Source organism: Physella acuta, unplaced genomic scaffold (assembly GCF_028476545.2).
Source record: "Physella acuta isolate Inbredline_101_S28 unplaced genomic scaffold, ASM2847654v3 ptg000091l, whole genome shotgun sequence".
Taxonomy (NCBI): Eukaryota; Metazoa; Mollusca; class Gastropoda; family Physidae; genus Physella; species Physella acuta.
This window is the reverse complement of record NW_026731611.1, coordinates 294,457-311,998: the sequence shown is the minus strand read 5'-3', so window position 1 is coordinate 311,998 and position 17,542 is coordinate 294,457. Positions and strand designations below refer to the sequence as shown.

Below are 17,542 nucleotides of genomic sequence, written 5' to 3'. Positions count from 1 at the left end.
TGCATTTAGTAAACAGAAATGTTTATGTTCTTTTTCATTAGAGGAAGAGATGTAAAGTACAATAATTTTATAACAAAAATGTTTATTCAACGCAGGTAAAAATGGTCCTTTAATTTGGCTTACTGAAAAATGTTTTCTTTTAGGAATGTTAACCAGTATTAACACCATCCAGCAACACTTTCACCTGCTTGTATTAACGTTCATAAGTTTTTATATGCAGCCAAATGTTCAAAATTGTATATAAACCAAGCAACACAAACATGCATGTTAAATCATTAAAGTTTTAAATTGTTTTACCCCATTCAGCAGTGCCATTCAATGTAAAAATTACACTGTAATGGTATTTATAGTAAGTTGCAACACTTACATAAACTTTAAAGAAGTACACCAAAGCCCTCACAATAACAACTGAAATTTGTTTGGGAAAAAATGTGTAAAGTACAAAAATATTCTTTTTTAATAAAAATAATACTAGTGAATGTGTAGCTCTTGTTAAAAAGGTGAGTTTGTTTAAATAAAATATAGCTACACTTTGACTGATAGCTATAATTTGACTCCTAGCTAAACTTTGACACCTAGCTCCTTTAGCAAGTCCAAAGCTTCCTTTCTGGCCTGCCAATATCAAGAATAAAAATGTGTTATTTACTTGTAAATAACAAAACTAATTGGTCAACGTTAATTGCTTATAAAATCTATGTAACTGCCATTATGAAAAATTGTTGTCACAAAAGTGGAAGTATCAGTTTAAAAGAAACATCCTGATTCCTGAAAAGATGCAGGGTTTCAGTAACCAATGAAAAAGCTTAATTTATTAATTGGTCATTTGCAGGAAAAATATTAGAAAACCCTGTTTTTCATTGTTTGATCTTAATTCTAATTAATTACCATTGCAAAATTCTAAAACTGGAAAAAAATATTTTAAATGTTACTAATATGTTTACTCTGGGTGATCAGATACTGTTTAAGTAAATATGAAGTATTTTATAATAAAAAATTTGCTTAAAAAGGGCAGATAGGTTCAGAAAAATGATTTTAAAACAACTTTGTTTAGAAAAAAAGTACTTTTTATATTTTTCCATTACAGAAAGAGAAAGGGTTCACACATTAAAAGTTTTAAAATGCTGTAATGTTAATTTAAAAAATCCAGATATCTTCCCATTAAGAAAAATGAAATGATTAATATCCTCCTACCTTAGCATCATCAGTAGTTTTGTCAGTATGTTCTAATGCTTTCATCAAATGTGTTTTAGCAGTTTCCTTATCTTTTAGCCTCATATATGTCTTCCCCATCATTACTTTATTTTGATTATAGAAACCTGGCTCAGCTTAAATGATACAAAGTGTAAATTTCAACAACAAAAAAACCTGTATTATTATTTATTAATATTAAAAAGTTGTATTGAGAATACTTGTTTTTGAGCGACAAGATGTTTTTAAAATAGAAACAGGTGAACTCTACCTGTGGCTCATCATATAAGATGATAAAAGAACCATACATTATATCTATTATACTTAACAAGCTCAACTCACTAACACCCATATTGTTGTAAGACAGATGTGTAAGGAACAATTATTTATGTCTAGACTTTTTAGCATTATATATAATTGTATTCCATAGTGTTCCATTTAATCATATTTACTATGTCTATATTGGTACTAGTAGTAAAAAAGATGTAATGTTCATTTTTGTAAAAGCCATTAGTACAATTAGGTTTTCTTAATGTTTTTTTTATACGTTCAACTGCTGGTTCATTAGCCTTTGCTACTTTACAGTTTAAGCTAATACTTCATTTACATAACTGCTATAATATTTTAGACTGTAAACCTGCAACAGTTAATAAAATATTTTGTATAAAAATACTTAATTACCTTCTTCTGCTTTCTTGAAATAATCAAGGGCCTATTAAAAAAAAAAAAGGTCTTGTATATAAACAAGAATTTATCACAAAATAGTATACACAAAATATGTAAATGGTTTGATTTTACAAGCTCTTTAACTTTTATTCCTAATTCTATCTTAGTTCAAATTTTCACCCATTTCTTTCAGACATTTTGCAATTGAAAACACAATAGTCTGTTAATTATTAAAAACTAATAAACAGATTATACAAAGGTCAAAAGGTAGATAAGCAGTAGACAGTGAGAGTAAATAGGATACTTTTAAAAACTAAATATTACTCTTTATTGAAATCATAAATTCTATGTATCCACAATAAAGTAATGGGAATAATTTTAAGAACTTACTTCTTCGTACGAAGATGTTGGGGGTGAAGCAAATATAACAGAGGCTATTTTGCGCTGGTACCAAGCCATATCAGCGAATAAAAAACACCTGTCAATTAATGTGGAAAATAAAAATATAATCCTAGTTACATGTGTGTGTGTATATACATGTGTGAGTGTTTATTCATGGGTCTGCCAAAAACAGCAAACAATATTAATATTTCTCAAGTTCACCAAATGGTCAGAGGGTGTTATAACTGAGTCAATGAACTTTTCTAAAGAACATGCTTGTTGGATATTAAAACAAGATGTAGGCATGAGAAAGCTGAGTACATTAATTTTTCTCACTCAGGAACAAAAATGTTAGAACATTTGGTCTGCTCTGTTTGGATGGGTTGGAGATGGTGGGAGAAGTGCATACATCTAAAAGATTATGTAGAGAAATAAAAATTTATTTGAAGATAATAAACATTTAATTGTTATAAAAAATGTTTTTACTAATCTGCTTTCCAAAACATTAAAACATCTCGGATAAGAAATTGAAACAACATACATTTTTAAATTTTGTTTTTAAAATGTTTTTTCAACTTGTAGTTAAACAAATAACAACCAACCCTTCAATTTGTGTAAGAGAAATAATTTTTTCTACTAGATCTAAGAGTAAAATAATCAAACAAAAATCATTCATATTTTGACCTACTAAAACAGCTTGAAACCTAACTCGGGTGTCCAGTCAAAAAACCCCTGGACATAAAACCTTCAACATAACCCCCTGGACATAAACCACCGCAACATAAACCCCATGGACAAAACCTCCCCGCGATATAAACCCCTTGGACAAAAACCCCCCAATGGTGGTTTATATAAGGAAAATCCAAGGATGATGAGAACCAAAATCATTAATTAAAAACAAAACAAAAATTAGAAAAAACAGTATTTTTTTATTATAACTTTAATTAGAGAGATTGTGAGCGATGAATCGCAAATACTCTATAATGGTGGGCTCATTAAAACTTTTAACATCAGTTGAAATTCAAGCGCTACTATCAATATATATTTTTTTCCTGTTTTCGTAAACAGTGTCCTGAATTTATCTGTACAATAAATTAATAAATAAACCTCTTGTAGCGATTGTTCCTTTTTAATAAAGTCAATGAATTTCTAAATATTTGGGTGGCAACATCCCATATTTGACTGGAAACTTCTGTGCCAGCCTTGAACAATGTTTGTTTTTGGCATATGGTCTTTGCATGTGTGTGCATGTTCCACATATCAAGTGGAAACATAGGTTGTCTCTGACCTCGACGTTGTGGTCTGCCAATATAGTAGTCCTCGAAATAGTCTGAAATCGGCATTGCTTCTTGATATTTCAGATAATTGTTCAAAGGCATAACTAATGTGTTCAGTTGGCAAAAACCAAGGCAGATAGCATTCTGCCCTTGAGAGCAAATTCACTATCAAGTTGGTAACGTTGTTGAAGGCCAGAGTCCTGTATTTTGGCTAAGATGAAGAAAACTATCCTTCTACCTCACAGTCTGGAAATACCCTTTCAACACTTTTATCAAAGCCATTTCAAAGTCAATCATGATTTAAATCGGTTGCAGGTTTGTATTCAAGAACATTAGTTGTTGTAAGGGTGCTGTATATGTTTTCTGTGTTTTGTTTTGGAGTAAAGCATAAACACATGGAACAGTCCGTCCATTGACCAATGCATGGACTGTATAGTTGTGAAAACAATGCAGGATCTGTTTTGAATGTGTGCCATCCATAAACCAGTGCTGATTAACCTGCAATAACCTAAGGTTGTCCTTAGTTCCAAACAAAAACATCCTACCTTTTGACTTGGCACCAGAATCAAATTGAAGAAATTGTTGTCTATCTTGTGTCATTTTATATTGATCAGGAATAGTTATGTCATCAGTAACAATCCTTGGATCAGACAGGGGATGTTTTAAAGTTTGACATCTTATGTTATGTCGTATGGGCTGAACCGAGGGCAGCTTGGCTTTTGCATCTCCACTAATAGTAGTAATGGAGTGAGTGATGATCTGCTGGGGTGTTGCTTCAGTTTCTTCTGCCAGTTGTTTCATCTGCTGCACTACTTTACACATGTCTAGTTGAGATGTATTGGGTCCATGCGAATGTTCATTACAACTTCCAACAAACTGTTCACCATGAATTTTTATCTTAGCTTTGCATTCTGCCTTGTTCCTTCTTTTCGCACACTCAAATGACACAACACAGTTCGACAAATCTATTTGCTTGACCTAAACATAGCCTTAAAAAAAATCACCTTTAAATTGCCTTTATAAGATTGAACTAACTCCGTTCCTGAAATTATTATAAGATTTGTGGAGAAATAAATTTGATGTGTATATTTTTATAATGCTTCTGTGTGCCAATGTGGATATGAACCAAGCTTCCGCTGGTGATTCTTTCACATCTTTTGTATTGTTAAAAAAATGTGTTGCTTTGATCCGCACGGCTCCCACATGTGGATGACCTATATCTAAGGTGTTGTCGGTGACCTATCTTTGATCAAATACAACCAAGGTCAGTACTTGACTTTTGAATAGCATGCTTTTAAGGTAGAAACTCTTTTGTTAGTCATTAAAAATTACATTAATTTAATTTAATTTTGTATTATTTTTTGGTTCTCATCAATATGTATAAACCTCAGTCAGGGAGTAATTATACAGTGGGCTTATGTGGCGGGGGGGGGGGGTGTTATGTCGGGGGGTGGGGGGTTATGTCCAGAGGGTTTTTGACCGGGAGCCCTTAACTCACGGGTATTACTTGAAAAATATTTTTAACTTGTAGTTATCGGCTTAGCCTTGCTAAAGCCATAAGTATCCATGTCAAATTTAAAATGTTAACTAACATTTCCGTGAGTTTTAGAAAATAAAAATTAAAATGTTCAACAAAACTTAAAAATCATAACTCGGCTCCCAATGAAACCTCAATTCAAAAGATTCTCTCAAAACATAATTGGAACCTAAAACTAAAATAAACCCTTATATTTGTGGGGGGGGGGGGGGGGGGGGGGGGGGGCAGAGGGGAGGGGTTTGTTGTATTGGGTATATTACTATTAGTGCTTTGATTTTTTTTTAAATGTCTTTATTTACTCAACCCTTCCTATTTGTTATTTTGTAGGCAGTCGTCAGGCTTCAATTTTAAAAATGCACTATGAAAATTTTAATTAGGAAGGGATGGCTTTTATTTATTTCCTAGGCCGCTTTGTTACAACCAGCCCACCCATGCGTACATCCACCCTTTCAAACAATTAAACTGGAAACAAGTACAAAAATTAATTTAACTTAGAGAACTCAGAAACCAAAGTTTATTATTTAAACTGAACAAAAACTTGTGTTGAAATAATTAAAACCCAAGCCAAATTTAAAAACGGCAATTGTTTCCCTTGACCTTACAGCATTATCTAAACAAACAAAATCTGTACCCAATGTAACAGATTAAAGAAACAAAGCTATGAGCATCACTTAGTTAACAAAATAATGTAATCAACTTACAAAGACAGGTTAGTGAAGCAGTTTCTCTTTGATTTAAGACTTTTTTTCAACCATCTAATTTGTGTGAGGTATAAAATAAATTCTCACTGAGCTATTCAAAAGTTAACAACATATACATTGGACTATTAGATGCTTAAATACAGTATAGGTGCATTTGCAAGTTTTACTATGAAATAAAGCAAGTATTTAATATTAGTCATTATTTATAATTTTTTGACAGCTATTTGAAAACCATTTTTTACTTTCTCGTATATACAAAATATAGAGAAAGTTTTACAGTTCCCTGAGTCGGAAAAAACATAGTTTTTCAATCTTGTCCATATGTCTGTATGTGTGTGTCTGTGTGTGTGTGTGTGTGTGTGTGTGTGTGTGTCTGTTAACACGATAACTTGAGTACCGTTACAGCTAGGTTGATGAAATTTCATATGTAAGTATTATATCAAAATGGTAGATCCGTTTCAACTTTTGAGCGATTTCCGATAACCGGAACTTATTCTACTTTGAATTTTTCAAAAGCCAAAACTTGAGTACTATTTCAGATAGATAAATGAAATTTCACATGTAAGGAAAAGATCTAATTCTCTGCCTTCTGTCAAATTAGGAGTAATTTCCATTGATGGGAAGTAATAATTTTCGCTATTTCCGATTTCTAAAAAAAACGCATGTGAATTTATAAAGTACTAATAATATTCCGCACTATTATGCACATTTTATTTGGCGTTCACTCGGTGTGCAATTCTTTTTCTACCAGATTTTATTCTATTTTTAAAAGTTTAAGTATTTAAAATGGATTAAAAATCATGTCTATATCCCGAGTTGCCATCCCCTGTTGTTTCATATAAGAATATTTGAGAAAGTTTAAGGGAGATCACTCCCGATTTATTATTTCTAAAATGTGTTCATTAATTCTTGTGTGTGTGTAGTCAAAGCATGAGGGAAAAGTTATAATTCTTGAGGCAGTTGCGCCCCTTTAAGAGGAAAAATAGAGCCCTCAAGTGTGTCCATGTTCAACCCCTTAATATTCTGACAATCAGAAATGTTTTTCAGGTGCACTGGGCAACAGAACTATCTCCTAATCTAATATCAGTCTAGGTCAGTTTTCGGTCACTTTAAACACAATTATTGAGATGACTATAGATTTAGTGTTGGAATAATAGAGAACTGCAAACTTTGCTAAGAAAAAATCCACTAATCTTTTTTTTGCAGGTACCTGATCTAACATGTGTGATTTACAGCCCAACCATGCCTACTCATGTGACCAAAAGTAGGAACAGACACACAAAAAAAGAGGATGCTACTTTGCAAAGCCAAAAATTAAAATGAGCTTTATACACAGTAGATATAAGCTCATGTATAGAGTTTATTGGGCCTATAGTTATATAGCTAGTTGTGTTCATTTTAAAGACCCCTAATCTGGGCAATTAGGAAACTCCCCCCCCCCCTCACATTATCTACATATTGTAAGTAAACAAGGAAACCCAAAGGAATGCCAAGGGGAATATGGTTTTCTACTCTCTTTTTTTATACATTTTATTAGTTGTTTTTTTTTAATTTTACATTTCAAATTAGTTTTTTTTATTTAGCAGCACAAAGTCGGAATAATGGAACCAGACTTGGTTTTGTAAATTAGTAGAACAACTGCGCTTTAATATTATACACGAGCCGACCTGCGGCGTATAATACGCCGCTATTTAGTTGTTTTTTCTACTTTTCAGTAATTCATAATATGTGAATTCGACAGCACCAATGCTGCCACTGAAAATATTTGCTTTAAAACACTAAACCCCCATCCCCCCCCCCGTGAAAGCAGCCTCCTCTTAGTTACCTCCTCTAAGTTTAAAATAGTTTCAAACTGAATTATCTGCCCCTAATAGCCGTCACCAAACCCTGCTCTACGATTGTTTTGTAAACATTTAATTTTAGCGTGAACTACAGCTCACCTGACAATGTGAGGGGGGGGGGGGTGGTAGCGATAGAGAGGAAGAGAGGGGACTGCAAGGCGCGAGCTTGCAGCTTGTTTTCTAACGGATCCCAGAAGAGAATTATATATATATAGATAATTTATTTATTTTAAAAAAAACATCACATACCAATATCCTAGACAATATAAAGTAGTGGCATCATTAGGGTTTAAGTCAATAGCTTTCTGGGGAAAAATAAGTAAATATCATACAAAAGTTAAAAAAAAAAACATTATGTGACACTACTTATCAATGTATTATGTAGCATATATAGGCAGAGTAATCATTGTTTAACCAACCTGAAAATGTTCTTTGACCTTAAATGCATTTTCAATTCTTTTCTTAGTTCCTTCATACTCTGCTGTGTAGTCCAACAATATTCCATACCACTGAAGATAACACATTTTTACAGTTTCAAAAACCATTTTTGTTAGTATTACACACAACCTACCAACTTCACACACATAGATTAATTGAACTACTTACTTTATGACAAGCAAAATTTGTATCATCCAATTGAAGAGCTTTTTCAATATAACCCCAGGCTTCATAAATAAGCTTCTTTCTTTTATCTCCTTCCCCTCCCATTTTCCCTTTTTCTGTGGCAGCTCTTGCTAGCCGCCATAGCACATTAGCATCTTGTGAATCTTTGTGTGCTACCATCAAATCATACAAGGCTGGGAAATCCTTTTTCTCATAAAGAACTTCAGATTCTTCAATGAGTTTCTGATTTTCTAACAAAAGAGATGCATGATAAATGCATATTTTTCAAGTGAAACTTCAATGGTCGAATTCAGAAAAATCAAAATACAAAATTTTAACACAAGCTATTAGGTAATTGTTTCTATTATGAGGTTACACAATTTAAAATTTGTAAAAAATTATATTGAATTAATTAAAATACAAGATATATAATTTATCTTCTGAATGATAAATGTGCAGTTCATACATTTATTTTTAAATATTAATTAATAATTAATTATAATTACACTATTGTGTTAGAATATTTTGCTAGTTATTTTATTAAGTAACTCACCAAGGCTACTTGCTGAGGCTGCTGCCATGATACCAATGGGAATCAATAAAGAAAACTTAACTTTGCAGAGCTGCTTTACAAAATATAGTCTCTGGTGAATAAAAATAAAATAAACAACACTCATAGCTGGAAAAAAAAAAGAAACAATGTGAACATTAGGGATCATCCATGATCTTGTGACACTACTTTAGATGTAAAGTCACATAAGGTGACATCGCTGAGTTACATTGAGCTCTCCCCCCCCCCTCCCCCCCATGCATCAATAGAGATTAAATTATAATGAAAATTAACATTGTTTAGCATCTAAATTTTCCTTGCCCCATATTGTGCTTAACATGAAATGAAAGAAAAATGGAAAAAATGTCACCTCTCAATACTTTTTTAATGACATTGGAATTACCAAATTCTTTAAGAAGTCTGGAGCTTAAAAGCAGACAAATGTTTATTTATTCAAATGATACAAGCTGCTCCTCAAGTATATTAACAAGCAATGTAGCAGCATATCTTCTAAGCCGCTTATGACTAAAAAAAACTCACATAAAAACATTGTAATAAAACATTCTTCTCCACCCAAGTGATGAATATTATTTTTTAATTTTTAAATGTCTTCTATGTCTTTAAATTTCTTCTATAAGAGCCTGAATTACAGACTGACACATGTTGAGTAATATTAAATTTAGAAATTTTGAGAGGGTAGGCCTACATTAACTCCGCTAAAGTATAAATCTGTCTATTAATCTATAATAATAGTTTTGCTGTCTGTCACTGCCTGCCTGCCTACTTATCTAATCTAATCTAATCTAATCTAATCTAATCTAATCTAATCTAATCTAATCTAATCTATCGATCTATCGATTTATCGATCTGTCTGTCTGTCTATCCTTTGGGAACGCTATAGAGAAAACACAAGGAAAGGAAAAACTTTCACAGTCATACGGAAAACGAAACTTGAAGTCAAATGGAACATATAGTGGGACTATAGTGGGAAATAGTCTAAAGCCGGGAAAGAACACACAATAATATGATGTCATTGATTCTAGAGTGGGACGGAGTGGTCCAGCGGTAGAGAGCTGGACTGCTAACCCGTAAGTCTCGAGTTCGAATCCGGGTTCAAGTCAGTAGACTGTCCCTGAGTCCATCCAACTCTGATGGGTACCTTTCTTCTTCTTTCTTCTTCATTCTTAATTAAGTATATGATGGAGGATTTAAACAACAAGCCCCATATAGTTTTTCCTTGAGTGGGGTGTGTAGGCTATATAATGAACATTCTTGAAGGACGTGCTCTGTATTCTCTGGGTTTTGCCACAAGGGCATATTTCGCCACACCCAATTTTTAGCTTTTTATGCTTGTGCTGTTTTAGTCTGTAGTGGCCTGTTCTGAGTCTAAAGATTATGCATTGTTGGGTTCGTGTCAAATTGTAATATCCATCGTCTTTTCTGTAGTGAGGGTGTGTGTCAGACCACATTTGTGTTTATTTGTTTTTTATGATTCTTTTGATTTCTTTGATGGGTACCTAATTCACGTTAGGGAAAGTAAAGGCGGCTGTGCATAGTGTTGACTACACTATCTCTTCATATGCCGAGATCAAAGAAACAAGAAAACTCTACTTCATTTGCACTATAGACCGTCAGGTTTGAAAAGGGAACTTTACTTTTGCTTTTATTGATTCTAGAGTAAACATTGAATTAAAAAAGCCAATGGCTAAAAAATACACAATAGTAATGATGTCATCGATACTCTATAATATAAACACTGACATTACCACCTAATTAATTTGTCTAATCATAAAAGTGATTTGCGTGCAGTGTTTCTTTCATGCATATCTTTGATAACGTCTTCTCCCCCCCCCTCCCCCAAATTTTTTATTTATATAGAAAATATATACTTTTCTCAGTGTCTGCCTACCCCGCCCCGGAGAATTTTGTTTGCCCCTGCAAAAATTCAAGTGCCCCACCCCCTGAAAAAGTCTGAAAGAAACAGTGTCTGCATGAGTGAGGTTTATCGACCAATAGTAGTAGGCAACGGGTCTATAGTATAGAAGTAGGCTCTACCTTTATTCTGTATGATCTACAAATGAGACCAGTGTTTCTTTCAGACTTTTTCCTCCCCGGAGGAAGGGTACTTGAAATTTTCGGGGGTGGGGGTGGACTAAACTTTCTGGGAGGGGGCGTACACTAGTAAAAGTATATTTTTTTATAAATTGTATTTTGTTGAATGGGACGGTAGACGTACTTTGGGGTGGCTGTGCCTGAAAGAAACTCTAACTGCGACTCTTGTTAAAAGTTTTAGCGTGTATTTCGAAAATTGAAAAATTCGTTATTTTCTGGAGGAAAAGATACCGATCGACGCGTAATTTTTTACTGAAACTACTTTTTATACTCTGTGTGTGTCTAGCAAAAGTTTATTTAGCCTATTTCGATTTTAAAATTTTTGTGTTTATAAAAAATTTGGATTAACCTGCCACCATTATTTTTCCTCTTACATTAAAAAAAAAAGTGTCTCCGATATTGGTAGTACACAACTTGATGACGTCATACGCGTCAAATTATATTTTCGGACTTTTCGTCATTTTACTATAAATTGTTAATGTAGTATTTTATTATGAGTTAGACTTATCAAAATTATATTTACTATACACAGCTAGGCCTATTAATATTTGAATAAATTATTAGGCATAGGCCTACTGAAAACTTGAATTACCACCATGTAGTAGTAGCAAAATATTTTTTTTTTTATTATTAGATTTTAACATTTGTGTAAGGCCCTACATGACCAACAATTTCATACCAATACCATTATCTAAAATAGTGAAAATGTTATAATATAGTTTATATAGGCCCTCTACAAAGGTATTCAGCTGCTTCTTATAGTTAGGCCTATAGATTATCAATATTATTAACCTTGCTTGAACACATTATAGTAAGTTATAAAAATTCATCAGTTAAGCTAGTGATACTAATTAATGGAACCATTATCTCTCACTATGATTATTTATTCATTCTAAATATTTAATATGTAATTTGGTGTCTAATAAATATATTTATTTATTGACTGCTTACTTCCAATAACTGTTGTTGCACTGTGAATTGCGCAAGTCTAGAGAAAAAACTTCAGCATAAGCTTATTTTATCAGAACATGTATATGAAGGCTTACTCATTGCAAGTTGTTTTTTTCTAGACATGTATAGTATTCATGTGGTAAGTGCAAACATGGTGTTACTCTGACAGATCCACCAGTATAATTTCTTATACAAGACCTGGTTTCAAATTAAAACAAAAGATAAAAATAAAAAGAACCAAAATGGTTTGCTTTCCAAAAAATATTTATTTATTAGATTTAGACGCAATCATATAAATTTCAATTATCAATGAAAAGAACAAAGTAATAATGGGTTTAAGTTTAAGGTGTGAGTACAACAAAGTGATTTATATAACATGTTTTAGTTGATGCAAATTAAAAAATGATCAGGTTGAATGAAAGTCATCAGTCCAGGAAAGATACAAAAATCTGCAAAGAAAAAAAAAAGTTATTTGATTTGTTTACACTATACTGTGTATCAAATTAGAATACCATAAGTAAAATATAAAAAAAAAAGATTAAAAACATAATACCATGTCATTACATACCAACCTTTATTTTTTAACAAAAAATTTAGTGCACTTTTGAAAAAATAGAAATTATATACATATTGTAAAGACATAAATATTGCAATCATTGCATGTAACTGTAAACATAAAAATATATAACAAAGGAACAAAGCAAATTTAAAATGAAACATTAATTATTTTTTAAAGCTCAAATTTTTAATAATCATGCTGTCCAAGGATTAACAGCAGATTAGGATGTAAAGCAGAGATACTACTAATCTAGTCAGCTATTAGTGATTCAGCAGGTAGGCAAAAGTCCTCAGCTTCATCCTCATCCGGTGCCCAGTAGCATACAGTGTAGACAACAGACTTGTTCTTTTTAGCTAGTACTCTGTTAATAATCCTCACATAATAGCGATGCACTTTCTGATCATCTAGCTCCCACTTGTCAGTCAGCTGGACACCAACCAGGTCTTTACCACCCACAATTCTTGACAAAGAGGGTTTCAGCTTCTGTCAACACCACGAAATAGGGGATGGTTTACTGAGACATTCGATCCAGACAACACATCATAGATGGAATTTTCAGTATCTCTGCGTTCCATAGCTTCCAACTTTTTCTTCATCTGCTTTATTCGAGATTGAATGTCTGTGTCTATTTTGTGCTGTAACTGGTTTGTGTCGATGACCCTGTCAAACTCCTCAATCAGTTTGAGATTCTCTGCATGAACAATGTCATTCTTTACTGAGATCTTGACCCTTTCTCCTCTTAAAGCATCATCTATCTCCTTCAATACTCTGTCATTGTCAGCAAATCCATCTCCCATTTAACACTATCAATCTTGGTTCTCAATTCTCTTGCTGAAGATGTCCAGTTGTTCTTTGAAACCTAACCTGCAATTTAGCATATTTTATGTTTGAAATCATCAATAACTTACCCTTTCATGCTGTTTCTGCACCAGCCAATACCTGCTTTGACATCTGTTTTTTTTTCTTTTATGTAAAATACTTCCTCTTCCAACACTGGATCTGTGTCTGCTTTCTCTGCAATGATTTAGTATCTTTTCTTAGTTTACTTATTGTAGAAAAATATGAATTATAAAGGAAGTTCTGTGCAACTGTATTTTATAGCTGTAAGTTGATGAATCAAGTCATGACTTAGTATACTAAAATAAACAATTAGTGTTAGAAAAAAGTCTGTTACATTAGTAGTCTATTACAAATTACTTACTTAATCCTCATCACTCCCTGTGGACTATAGGGCAGCAACAAATCCCTGCCATTCCACTCTGTCCTGGGCGAGCCACTTGTGTTCATGCCAAGTCTTGCCAGCAGCTTGCACTTCTTCTTCCATCTCTCTCCTCCATGTTCCCAGTGGTCTTCCCCTCTTTCGTTTTCCAGTGCCATGTTGGGGGAGTCATCTTTTGCTCATGCGTAGGACATGGCCCAGCCATCTCCATCTCCTCGTTCGAACTTCTGAAAATGCATTTGGAAAATTTAGATATAGATATCTAAGCATAAGGTTTTTTAAAATAAATAGACTAGGCCTACTAGGTTTATTTCACACACAAAAAAAACCATTTGTTTTTAAAATTGTGAGTCTAGTAAAAAGTTACTATTGTTTAGAGTTTAGAGTAGAGGTAAGTTAGAACTAGATCTAGATTTAATTACTTAACACTAAATAGGTAGATCTATAATTAAAAGTAGTCTATAATTAATAATTAGGTAAATAATTATGATCACTTAAAGTACTGTCACTTATCAGAAAGACTAACCGTGATTCCGATGGCTGAATGATTTCTCACTCAGATTTCTATCAAAGCGCTGCAAGACCAGACTGAAAAAAAAAAGTAGATTAGAGTTGATTAGAGATTCTAGAATCTAGAGTCTATATCTAGAAAATTAGATTAATTTTTTAATAGAGATCTAGATCTTCTAAAATAATTTAGATTAGGCTTATACTTAATTGTACTATAGAATATGTATAGAATAAAGAATCTACATCATCTAGAATCTAGATCTAGAAATCTAGAGATTCTAGGTTTCATGATAAATTGATCTAGATCTAGTGATAGTGATCTAGCCTCTCCTAGTGATCTAGTCTAGAGTCTAGCTTGACGATCATCTGGATCTAATCTAGAATCTAATTCTAAGAATCTAGACTAGACTCTAGATCTAGATTAGAATGATAGAATCTCTAGTCGTAGATCTAGATCTGGATTTAGATTTCTAGATCTCTAGATCTAGATCTAGATTCTAGACTAGAGTCTAGATAATCTAGAATCTAGATCTAGAAATTCTAGGTCTAGTCTAGCTAAATCTAGATCTAGATCTACCTAATGACACTATTAAACCTTATTACTTTTTTTCGTAAAATAGTTTTTTTTAATAATGCTATTTTTAAAAAACTTATTAAATATACAATATTTTTGAAATCTTTTTAAAATAATGGCGGCTACAAAGCTATCGATTCAGACTTTGCAGGTACATTTAAACGACTTGTTGGTGGGAAATTAGCCGTTTTCAGACTTAATTTAAAGAAAATTTGCAAAACTCTGTCGAACTACCAAAATTTTAAAAAGAACTGGAATCTAATTCAAATAGAAAAAAAATGATGAAATTACCTCTATTTTTGACAGCAATATTCCGAAGAAAGAAAAACTAAATTAATAAATATCGTCCGCCAAAAAATTTTCCAATATGTCAAGTAAACCCGAAAGGCAGAGAGCGTCAACGAAATGCCGGTTGGAACAAGCCGTTAGTCTATTTTTAGACTCACGCGCGGCGGTGGCGGAAGCCTGGGACAAAAAGCGAAAAGGGAAGTCAGCGCCATTTCCAAAATGGTTGCCCTTAGAAATTACGATGCCGTAATACACGCTATTAAATAAATGTTATGTCTGAGATTATGGTGCAAGGTTTAATGGTAATGGTATGGCTACAACTAGATCTATATTTAACTTATTATCAATGTGCAGTAACTACGTGTAGGTAGATCAAGCTTAAAAATAAATTCCATTAAAATGCCGCTTCTGGATAAAAATCAGTTTTCAATGAAAAGAGACCTAGCACCTGTAATTGTAACCTGTTGTATATCGGTTCAACTGGCCATTATTAATCATTATTTGTCTCGTACTATACTACTAGAATTACTAGAGTCTAGATTCTAAGTAAAATTGGATCTAGATTCTAGAATCTAGATATCTAGATTTTCTAAATTTAAAATTAAATTAATAAATTAAATTTGAATCAATTTGGAATTAATTCTCGCTATTGAGTCAAGTCATGTCCATTCAAGACAATTCAAGTCAAGTAATTGACTGTAATTCTCAATCTAATTCCACTAGGCCTAAATTTCAAATAATAAATTAAAAAGTTTGTACCTTCTGAATTTGATGAGTATGTCTGGAAACCACCTGTTTCAGTATTTGTTGAGCGTTATTTTTAGACAGTAGTCGTCGGTAGGTATTTATTATTATAGGGTAGCGACTAAGCAAAGCCATCACCTATAGATCTAGTCTAGATCAGGGGATACCACCCAAAAAAATCCAAAGTCCAAGATTCGTGGGATATCTCAGATCTGTAAAACTACACATATTCTTGAGTCTAGATTTAGTACAGCCAAACCTAAAAGAGCTGATCAGTGATACCGTGATACACATTGATAGGGCATCTAGAATATATATATATATATATATAGCCTATATATATATAGCCTATATATATATATATATATATATATATATATATATATATATATATATATATATATATATATATCAATAGATACGCCGTTATTGATAAATATTAAATGACACATAAAAAAAGATTTTTATTTCCTTCATATGAATGTGTGATAAGATGCATATTCCTTTTTCATTTCGGTTAATTTATGACACACAGAATAGAAGTTTACTAAATTATAAGTAGATCTATATTATATCATCACTTATTTTGATTCCGTGTTGCCGTTCTTACTTTTATTTGGCCATAGATCAACTTTGCATTAAAAATTAAAGACATGTAAACAGCTTATGTGTGTCACAGTGTGTAGGATGTTTCTGCGATATTCTGGTTGGGTTGCGTGTAACTCCTCGTTGTGTTTTAAACATACTCTGTAGCAAACAAAACACCATGTAGGCCGACACAACACAATTTATCACTACATATAATTTGGCGCCCCCCCCCCCGCGTATATATATATATATAGGCAATATATATAATTATATATGGAGGGCGCCAAATTTAAAGTTTGCCACGGGAGCTCTACGCCTCTCCACTGGCGTATCCAGAGAAAGCACACTTAATTTAAGATTAAATTAATTTTATTAGATCTGAAAATCATTGTTCCATAAGAATAACACAAAAAAGTAGGCCTACATACTACCACAGGTTCGAAAACTCTGATGTAGGCCTACTTCTTTTAGATGTTTAAAGATTGGTCATTCTGTGTGGAGTTAAAATACAAAAGTTTAAAAAAAAAAAAAAATTTTAGGTTTAAAAAAACATTTTATATAGGGCCTACCCTAATCATCGCATTTTTATTTTTTTACTATTTGAAATACTGATATAATTTACCTTTGTTCATTAATTGTTATGTTAAGGTTATTTCCTCAAAATCAATTAAGTATTACTATGCGCCACAGAGGCCGCTAACTTTGATTTCAGCCTGCGTTTCTTTTCGGATTTGCTTTCCAAATACCATACAAGAAACAAAAAAGGCAGCAATTATCTCATTTTGGAGTTATTTGCTGTCCCCCGTCTATCGAGCCTCATCTGCCTAGGGGTTAGAACTCAGTGCTTTGCGGTATAGCAACAATGAGCTTTACCGACCGATTGATATTTGAAAGTTTGGTGTTCAAGTTATTTAAAATCTCGAGTTCTTGACCTAGCACTATCTCAAAGGTAGATGTACAGTTTTTAACACAATGAACTTAATGACAGACTCATACTTGAAGATATAAATCTGAATGTAGATCTAATCAGAAAAATAATGTGTCAACACAGTGTAACTGATTTTATGCAGACTATTCTGCATCCTATTATTTCTAGGCATTTAATTTAAATTAGCACTTCATTGCCATTTCAGAACTTTCTTCTACATTTTTACACCAAAGAATCCATAACTAATATGGAGCACAATGTTTAAACATTAAAAAAAAAAGAACTTAATCTTATTAAGAGGGAAGAACAAGGAACAAAAAAAAAC

At 32.6% G+C, this 17,542-nt stretch overlaps 2 protein-coding genes across 2 annotated transcripts; both read right to left on the bottom strand.

Annotated features, from left to right (window-relative positions):
- Positions 1-473: 473 nt before the first annotated feature.
- LOC131928680 (regulator of microtubule dynamics protein 1) lies at positions 474-15,876 on the bottom strand. Its single transcript, XM_059284766.1, has 9 exons — positions 15,717-15,876; positions 8,748-8,838; positions 8,198-8,445; positions 8,011-8,100; positions 7,841-7,896; positions 2,245-2,332; positions 1,870-1,900; positions 1,192-1,325; positions 474-612 (listed from the first exon to the last, which is right to left on the bottom strand). Exons 1-9 carry the CDS (start codon positions 15,834-15,836, stop codon positions 562-564), a joined length of 909 nt encoding a protein of 302 aa, XP_059140749.1. The 5' UTR covers positions 15,837-15,876; the 3' UTR covers positions 474-561.
- Positions 12,134-13,793, bottom strand: LOC131928688 (uncharacterized). Its single transcript, XM_059284778.1, has 3 exons — positions 13,568-13,793; positions 13,275-13,380; positions 12,134-12,256 (listed from the first exon to the last, which is right to left on the bottom strand). Exons 1-3 carry the CDS (start codon positions 13,741-13,743, stop codon positions 12,233-12,235), a joined length of 306 nt encoding a protein of 101 aa, XP_059140761.1. The 5' UTR covers positions 13,744-13,793; the 3' UTR covers positions 12,134-12,232.
- Positions 15,877-17,542: the final 1,666 nt, after the last annotated feature.

Coding starts and splice junctions, on each gene's coding strand:
- LOC131928688 (XM_059284778.1), bottom strand. CDS start 13,743: ATGGCACTGGAAAACGAAAGAGGGGAAGACCACTGGGAACATGGAGGA. Junction 13,381..13,567: donor CAGGGAGTGATGAGGATTAA/GTAAGTAATTTG, acceptor AAATCATTGCAG/AGAAAGCAGACACAGATCCA. Junction 12,257..13,274: donor TGCAGAAACAGCATGAAAGG/GTAAGTTATTGA, acceptor TTTTCTTTGCAG/ATTTTTGTATCTTTCCTGGA.
- LOC131928680 (XM_059284766.1), bottom strand. CDS start 15,836: ATGGCTTTGCTTAGTCGCTACCCTATAATAATAAATACCTACCGACGA. Junction 8,101..8,197: donor CAAATTTTGCTTGTCATAAA/GTAAGTAGTTCA, acceptor TGTTATCTTCAG/TGGTATGGAATATTGTTGGA. Junction 2,333..7,840: donor TTATATTGTCTAGGATATTG/GTATGTGATGTT, acceptor ATTAATTGACAG/GTGTTTTTTATTCGCTGATA.